Raw genomic sequence first — 9,218 nt, forward strand, 5'->3', positions numbered from 1 at the left:
ATGAGGATTATTTCCAACCATTTTGAGTAGGCATCTACCACAATTAAACGGCCCCGCAAAATCTATGTGAATCCTGGACCAAGGCCCCTGGGGTTTCTCCCACTCTCTAACTGGGGCTGTAGGGGGTAGCGACCTCGACTCTTGGCAGGATTGGCATTTCCCTACCCTGTCGCTGATGTCCTTATCCATTAAGGGCCACCATACATAACTCCTCACTAAACTCTTCATCCGCACAATCCCTGGGTGGCCCACATGCAACAGTTCCAACACATTTTCACGTAATTTTTCTGGGATAACTACCCTATCCCCCCATAACAGACACCCCCCTTGAACAGACAGTTCTGATTGTTTTTTCGCAAAGTCTTTGAAACGCTCGCCCGGCACAGTGGGCCAACCCCTTTGCACCCAACCGATCACAGTCCGAATTGTAATGTCTCTATACGATGCCCTAGCCACCTGCTTGGATGTGACTGGGCCAGAGTCCAAAGAGTCAATTAGTAAGACGGGTGTCCCCGGGGTGGGGTCCTCAATTGTCTCTGGTAGAGGGCATCTGCTCAGAGCATCCGCATGCCCTAAGTCTTTTCCTGGGCAGTAGAGCAATTTGTAGGAGTATGCTGCTAGGAAAATAGTCCATCGGGTCAGCCTGGGAGAAAGTGCCACGGGTGTTGGGCGGTCACCCCCTAAAAGCCCTAGAAGGGGTCTGTGGTCCGTGACTATCTCGAAATCTCGTCCGAACAAGTATTCGTGAAATTTCTTAACCCCGGAGACTATGGCCAACGCTTCCCTATCTAACTGGCTGTAGTTTCTTTCCACAGAGGACATAGTCCGGGAATAATACGCTATAGGGGCTTCTGTTCCATTCGGTAACCTATGGCTGAGCACCGCCCCCACCCCATATGGTGAAGCGTCGCAAACTAGTACTAGTGGCAACGTGCCATTGTACTGGATGAGGAGGCTATCGCTGGACAAAAGGATTTTTACCCCCTCAAATGCCCTAGCCTCTTCTTTGCCCCAGGACCACACAGCTTTCTTTGCTAGCAACTTATGTAGCGGCTCGGCTACTGTTGCTTTATTCTTCAAGAATACCGCATAGAAATTAACAAGCCCCAAGAATGCCTGTAATTCTGTTTTATTTTTGGGGGCTGGGGCCTTTCTAATGGCCCGTACCTTGCTCTCCGTGGGGTGGATCCCTTCCCTGTCTATTCGGTATCCTAGGAATTCTACAGATTTCACCCCAATATGGCATTTGTTGAGCTTAACTTTAAGCCCCGCAAACCTAAAAATGCCCAACACCTTCCTTAGTTTTACCCCGAGTTCCTCTAAGTTTTCAGCTGATACCAATACATCGTCGAAGTATGGTACCACTCCTGGCAGGCCCTGTAATAACCGCTCCATTAGGTTCTGGAAGAGCCCTGGGGCCACGCTAACTCCGAACTGGAGTCGCGTACATTTGAAAGCCCCACGGTGCGTGACAATTGTCTGCGCCTCAGCTGTGCTGCTATCTACAGGCAGCTGCTGGTAGGCTTGGGCCAAATCGAGTTTGGCGAAGACCTGCCCTTGCCCTAATGAGTGTAGCAAATGTTGCACCACTGGAACGGGGTATGCACTTTTCTGCAACGCTTTGTTAAGCGTTGCTTTGTAGTCAGCGCAAATTCGGACCGAACCGTCCGGTTTGACTGGGGTTACTATGGGTGTCTCCCATTTTGCATGGTCGACTGGGACTAATATTCCCTGGCTTACTAACTTGTCCAATTCTCGGTCAATTTTAGGCTTTAGGGCGAATGGGACCCTCCTAGCCTTTAACCGGATAGGGGCGACTTGGGGGTCGAGGTTGAAAGAAATAGGGGTCCCCACGTACTTGCCCAGGCAATCCTTGAATACGTCCTCGAACTCCTTCAGTAGTTCGTCTCTGAGGATGACGTCGCTCCTGTGGACCCCGGTCACTCCCATGCCCAAAGCTCGGAACCAGTCCAACCCTAGCAAACTCGGTAGAGTTCCGTTTACTATGGTGATCGGCAGGGTCTTTGTGAATTGTCCATATTTGACTTGGATGGCTGTGGCTCCTCGAACAGGGATCCGATTCCCCTGGTAGTCCTGCACTCTCAGCTTCTGGGTTTGTAGCTGACGTTTAGCGATCGCTGGCAAGTCTCTCACGATGGTGTCCCAGGACATAATTGTGATTGACGACCCAGTGTCTACTTCCATGGGGCACGGCACCCCTTCAATGTAGACTTCTCTAGTTGTAGACTTCTCTATTTTCTCTAGTTGTAGACTTCTCTATTTTCTTCTCTAGTTGTGTCAATGCGTGGCCCACTCTCACAGTGGTCTGGTTTAACTTCGCACCCTTTTTAAATGGACCAATCCCGGGCCGCTTTGCTGCTCCCGCGCTCTGATTGGTCGGTTTGAATTTTCGGCGGGAAGGTTGGGGGGCTCGGCAGGCCCGAGCTATGTGTCCTTTTTTTTCACACCGCCGACAAACCGCGTCCTTGAATCTGCAGTTTTGCCATTGGTGTTGCCCCCCACAACTCACACATTCATCCCGGTCACCTCTCTCCAGCCTCCCGGTGTGGAACACCTCTTCCTCTTCCTCACCTTCCGATTCGGCCTGGACTTCCTCACTGTGGACCGGTGTAGTCTTTGTCCCGGCACCCTGCGCGTTTGGCTTTTGCAAGGTCTCTGCCGCCTTGGTGGACATCTCATGAGCTCTGGCTTCGTCCAGGGCTATCGCTAGAGTCAGGTTGCTTTTAGACAGCCGCCGCCTTTGTAGTCTGATGTCTCTGACCCCACAAATGAGCTGTTCGAGTAAGGAGTCCTCCAAATCTCTGTACTCGCAGTGGTTTGCGGCTTTCCTCAATGCGGCCATGTACACACTTATTGATTCGCCTTCTCGCTGTACCCGTTGCCTCAATTCGAAACGTTGGACGAACTTTGAGGGTACCGGTGCGTAGTGCGCTCGAAGTGTTGTTTGTAGTGTCTGCCACGGTACCAATTGTACCGGCGTTGGCTCTGAGAGTGACTCCGCCGTATCGAAGACCTCTGGACCGCAGTGGCTCAGGAAGTATGCTCGCTTCCGATTGTCCGAGACTCCCTGTGGTTCGTTCGCTTCGAGGAAACACTCGAAGCGACCCATGTACGACCCCCATTTCTCCTTGGCTGGGTCGAATGGCGCTGGCGGCGTGTAGCTGGACATCGCTATTTTCCGCCTTCGCAAACTGGCTGGGTTTTTGGAATTCCTGGTTCCTTCAGCTCTTTCTTTCGATCTCACTGCCTCAACATCCCACCTTCGTCGCCAATGTTAAGTTCGGGCAATGAAGAGGCAGGAGACCAATGAGTGGCAACAGCTCTTTAGTTTATTGTGACCCAGCGAAACACAACCGGCAAAAACCCCTCTTTAAATACTCTTTTGGTTGAGACTTCAACCAATCAGCAACGTGCAATTTTCCCGCCCAAAATTCCCTCTCAAAGTTCAAAATACATTACAAAGGCTGTAAGGCTTCTTTTTAAAATGTCATATTTTAATAAGTGTAATACTTAAATGCCATTTTCATGCAATATTTAATACCAGTAGTTCTTCTTACTGATACAGCTTCTTTCTTTATAGCTGCATATTATATCATATATATTTTTACTTCATTGGCTGAATTTCCCCTCTTCACAGATTAAACACTATCAGACAGAAAATGAATTTCTCCAGAAGCAAGTAAAACAACAGGTTTGTGTTTTTTGCTTTAGATTTATTTAGGGACTCCTAAACTTGCAGACTATACTTTTAATATAACTACTATGATTAAGCTAAAATTGACTAATATTCAGCTTTATAGTTACTGCACCTTAATAAGCTAAAGTTTTTTTAAACTCATTATCATTCTTCATATAATTCAATATTTTTGTAATGCACTATAATAAAAATATTTGGCCGGCATACATACCTGTTTATTGGTTAAAGCAATATAAAAATAAAAAATACAACCCTAATAGTATATCCATAATTATAATATAATATAATACATTTACAAAATTAAAGTCATAATCAAATTTAAGCTTTTAAAGTTAAATCAACACTTTTGCTCAGAAATTCTGGGCAGTACTCTGCAACCTAATTTTAGGCTAATATAGTTTTTGAAAAGCATTTCCAAAAATGACATCAATAATCAGAGTTTAGATATTCATTTCATTTCATTTATTCAAATTTATATACCGCCCTATCTCCCGAAGGACTCAGGGCGGTTCACAGGCACATAAAACATTTATATACAATTAAAATAACTATTAAAAAACTTATTCTATTGCCAAATATTAAAAATATAAATATAAATCTTAAAACCAAATTTAAACCCCTGTAAATTTAAAAATCTATAAATTTAAAATCTAAATTTAAAATCTAAAATCTAAGCCAGTCCTGCGCAGATGAATAAATGCGTCTTAAGCTCGCGACGGAAGGTTCGGAGGTCCGGAAGTTGACGGAGTCCTGGGGGGAGTTCGTTCCAGAGGGTGGGAGCCCCCACAGAGAAGGCCCTTCCCCTGGGCGTCGCCAGACGACACTGTCTAGCTGACGGCACCCTGAGGAGTCCCTCTCTGTGAGAGCGCACAGGTCGGTGAGAGGTATTCGGTAGCAGTAGGCGGTCCCGTAGATAACCCGGCCCTATGCCATGGAGCGCTTTAAAGGTGGTTACCAACACCTTGAAGCGCACCCGGAAGGCCACAGGTAGCCAGTGCAGTCTGCGCAGGATAGGTGTCATACGGGAGCCACGAGGGGCTCCCTCTATAACCCGCGCAGCCGCATTCTGAACTAACTGCAGCCTCCGGATGCCCTTCAAGGGGAGCCCCATGTAGAGAGCATTGCAGTAATCCAGGCGAGACGTCACGAGGGCGTGAGTGACCGTGCATAGGGCATCCCGGTCTAGAAAGGGGCGCAACTGGCGCACCAGGCGAACCTGGTAAAAAGCTCTCCTGGAGACGGCTGTCAAATGATCTTCCAAAGACAGCCGTTCATCCAGGAGGACGCCCAAGTTGCGCACCCCCTCCATCGGGGCCAATGACTCGCCCCCAACAGTCAGCCGAGGACTCAGCTGACTGTACCGGGATCTCTACTTGAATAATATATTATCTATACATTGATAATTGGAGTATAAAGTCAGCTATAAGCAGGTTAAGGGACCTTCTCCCCCCCCCCCCCAAGGCTAGGACAATATGGAACTTTTAAAAAAATCCTATTTTGTATTAATGTGTATTTTAAAATGTTTTAAAACGTTTTTAAATTTTTAAATGTTTTTAAAATAGTTCGTATTGAACCAAAAACAACGAGCCATGAATACAAGAAATGCAAGCCTGTCATGTTTTTCCAAGAAAAATAATTGTTTCTATCAATTTTGTTTTATGTCCATTTTTATATAGGCCCAAGGTTTCCAAGCACTTACAGAAAAACATTTCAGCCTGCAGCAGTTGTTGATTCCTTCTTGTCTTAATTGTGGGAATTGTGGCCTCCTTCAGCCATTCCGTGAACCTCGAATAACATTGGGGTCATGTGGTGCTAACAGAAAACAGCAGCAGCCCCTGTAAGCTGAGACTCTGTCAGCAAAAAGACTCAGAGACCAACATTTTACAACCAATTCTGTGAGAATTTAGTAACGTTAAAAAATATGCAATTCTACCAGCAGTTTAATTTTATTTCCAAATACCACATTTCTTTCTTAGCTATAATTTCATTATATCCTCTTCCATCCCTGACCTCATCACTTTGCTTTCTTCTGGGAATTTGATAAGTTTATTATGTAACAAGTAATGGACTCATATCGATTATCCGCATTTCCTGCACATCAATTCTAAAAGGCAAAAGGAAAAAAAAGCATTTTATTCTTATTTTTTCCCTTTTACAGCTGTCCTTCTGTATCATTATCATTTAAAAAAGTAAATTCATATTATTAAAAAGACGCATGTATTTTTCTCTAGCTACTGATATATGTTATCTGTCTCTTAAATTAGAAATATATAATGTCCACTTTGAAATTATTCTGTGCATATTAATTTTGTAAACAGTTGTACATTTATATATAGTAGCTTAAATAAATTGCAGATAAAAATATTTTTAATTTGAAATTATAGGCAGAATGCAATTTATTTTACTACCATTTACCGGTAGTTAATTTTATACAACTCTTTGTAAAAGAGATTCTCAAGGTGTATACATTCCTTTGGCCTGTCTTGACACAAAAAACACAATGACCAGGAAAATAGCAAATAGATAGACCACAGTAGCTATAGCTGCAAAAGAAAATATGAGAAGCTAAAGTCATTTTCAAGCTTAAGAATACTTGAGTTAAAGTACATTTAAGAATGGGGTAAATGTATGTAATGTATGTATGCATGTATGTATGTGTCAATATCAAGGCAACATTAAATGTTCTGTCTCTTTCTGATCTTTGTCTTGTCTCTATTACTTATTTCTCAAGTCAATGCAATCACATGACTTTCTTTGCAGGATGAGTGGCAAAACCTAACAAATTTCATACATATTGACCCTACTTGTCAGAATAAAGGGGGATATACCAATTTAACATCAGTACAGTAAAGGATAATATAAGTCTGTGTTGTTCATTTAGGGACATTTCCCCAAATTCATTGCTTAGGATATAATTGTGCCACAAGAGTAAATAGATTTTTAAATTTCTTATATATTTATAACAAAATAAAAATGTACATGCACACAAACACACACACACACACACCAGGTTTCTCAACCTCAGCAACTTTAAGACTTGTGGGCTCCAAGTCCCAGAATTTCCCAGCCAACATTCTGACTGGGAATTCTGAACGTCCACATATTCTGAAATTGCTAAGGTTGAGAAATGCTGATATAATATAAACCAAATTTGATAATTTAATTTAATAATTTTATTATTTTTCTAACATGAATTTGGGAGAAAATGGTTTCCACGAATGTTCTTAAAGTGAAGTTTATTAAAGTTGGTCTTTATCCTATTAAAAGCTTATCCTACAGCTTTTACAATCTGGATTTTGAGCTGTGTAATATATTCTAAACAATTTTTGTCTTTCTTTGAGAAGACAAATGACGTTTCAAGGGTGAGATTGTTTGCTGATTGGCTGTTTTGTATTTTTTTTCTGAAGTACCGTATATACTCGAGTATAAGCCGAGTTTTTCAGCACGTTTTTTGTGCTGAAAAGCGCCCCCTCGGCTTATACTCGAGTCTACGTCTCGATGTACTTCGGGAACCCCGCACAGGAGACGCCAGAGGCGGCGAGATCGTCCGGCGGGATTTGTCCAAGGCTGAGCAGTTCGCCGCGCGGACCTGAGCCAAGCCGGTCCCAGTCCAGCCGAACGGTGAAAGCGACATGCCGAGCGCCGCTCCGCTTTCACCGTTCGGCTGGACTGGGACCGCTTGCTCGGTCCGCAGTAACTCCGCCAGGCTGTGCCACGAAGAAACCATTTAAAAGCCCGCCAGGCTTTCTTTCTTCTCCTCCGTGCTTCAGAAGTTGGGCTTTTAAATGGTTTCTTGGCACAGCCTGGCGGGAGTTACTGCGGACCGAGCCAAGCGGTCCCAGTCCAGCCGAGCGGTGGCGGGCGGCGCTCGGCATGTCGCCACCGCTCGCTGACTGGGACCGCTTGCTCGGTCCGCAGTAACTCCGCCAGGCTGTGCGCGAAGAAACCATTTAAAAGCCCGCCAGGGCTTTCTTCTCCTCCGTGCTTCAAGTTGGGCTTTTAAATGGTTTCTTCGTGGCACAGCCTGGCGGGAGTTACTGCGGACCGAGCCAAGCGGTCCCAGTCAGCCGAACGGTGAAAGCGGAGCGGTGCTCGGCATGTCGCTTTCACCGCTCGCTGGACTGGGACCGCTTGCTCGGTCCGCGCGGGCGGGGAGCCGACTTGGCCCTTTAGCAAGGAGGAAGGTGGGAGGCGGAGCTGCCGGCTGTGGCGCTCCGCTCGGAGCCGCCGCCGCCGCCGCCGCCTGGAAGAGGAGGAGGTGACCTTCACGCGGAGAGGGTGGGGATGGGGGTTGAGGCGTGCAAGAGGAGCGGCGTGGAGGAAGAGGAGGAGGCGACGGCCCCGCCGACAGCGCGGCTTCTAAGACCAGCCCACGCCCAAGAGGAAAGGGAGTGAGTTGGTGGGTGGCTGGACGAGACCCCACCACAAACACACACAGCCGGTCGGACGGCGGTTCCATTCTCTACTCTCTCTCGCTCTGCGTCAAGGCGCTGGAAGGGGCGGAGAGCGAAACAGCAGCAGGAGCAGCCGGCGCCGCCGCTTCCTCCTCCTCCTCCTCCTCCTCCTTTCGTGGCGGGCTGCTTCCAAGTCTGGAAATCTGTATTGGGAAGTGGTGGTGCAGCGCGGCAGTTCAGCCCTGTCGGCTGGGGGAAGGAGGCGGTGGATCGGATTCTCGCGCCACACCGAAGTCGGCTGGAAAGCTTGCTGCTGCTTCTTCTTTTTTGCTTCTCTCCCCCCACCCACTCTTTTCTGCTCTCTTGCAACGTTGCTGCAGCTCCTCGGCTCCTTTTCCCGGCGCCCCAGAAGGCTCGAGCCTCTGCTGCGATTGAATACTAAAATAAAATAAAAGAGCGGAGAAGAATGGGGCGCCGCTTTTGGTGTCCGCGTCCCTGTCGCCGCCCGGCAGGACGCGTTTAAAAAAAAGGGGCGGGGGAGTTGAAAAGAGGCTGCCTCTTCGGGTTACCTCAACATCCATTCCAGAGCCGCTAAAAGAGCGGCTGCTTGGCCCGCCCTGGTTGGGGAACGGGCACAAAAAAAGGGTCCCTGGTGACCCAGATTTCATCCTAGCCCCATTGACTGGCCCCTTTGACTCGATAGGATTTAGCTGACGGGATTGTTAAACAGCCAGACCTTTCTTCTGGGGAGAGAAGTCACTCTAATAAATATTGGGAGGTGTTTTCAAGGAAACATAGGGGTCCACCTTCTGCCCACAAGAAATGTAGGGAAATGCCACCATTCCCAGCCTTCTGAGCACATCAGCTTATCCTGGCAGAGGATGAGGAAAGTCGATTTCAAAGCCTTTGGAAATCACCAGCTTGGAAAAAGCTAAATTATGTAGGGCTATTCAGCTACAACTTCGTGTTTAGGTTTTGTCTTTTGAAGCGAGATAATGATAGCTAGCTAGCTAGCTAATTAGATAGATAGATAGATAGATAGATAGATAGATAGATAGATAGATAGATAGATAGATAGATAGATAGATAGATAGATAGATTAGAAA

The 9,218-nt window shown here is 46.5% G+C and overlaps 1 protein-coding gene across 1 annotated transcript in view; it reads left to right on the top strand.

The window, feature by feature from the left end:
* The window catches only part of TNIP3 (TNFAIP3 interacting protein 3), a 62,862-nt gene extending 57,181 nt beyond the window's left edge, over positions 1–5,681 (top strand). Inside the window, exons 11-12 of the mRNA XM_058193799.1 lie at positions 3,659–3,712; positions 5,395–5,681. Of these exons, the coding sequence (XP_058049782.1) occupies positions 3,659–3,712; positions 5,395–5,559 (219 nt within the window). The 3' untranslated portion in view covers positions 5,560–5,681. The remainder of the gene's footprint in view (positions 1–3,658; positions 3,713–5,394) is intronic.
* The last annotated feature ends 3,537 nt before the right edge of the window (positions 5,682–9,218 follow it).

This window comes from Ahaetulla prasina, chromosome 8 (genome assembly GCF_028640845.1).
Source record: "Ahaetulla prasina isolate Xishuangbanna chromosome 8, ASM2864084v1, whole genome shotgun sequence".
Classification (NCBI taxonomy): Eukaryota; Metazoa; Chordata; class Lepidosauria; order Squamata; family Colubridae; genus Ahaetulla; species Ahaetulla prasina.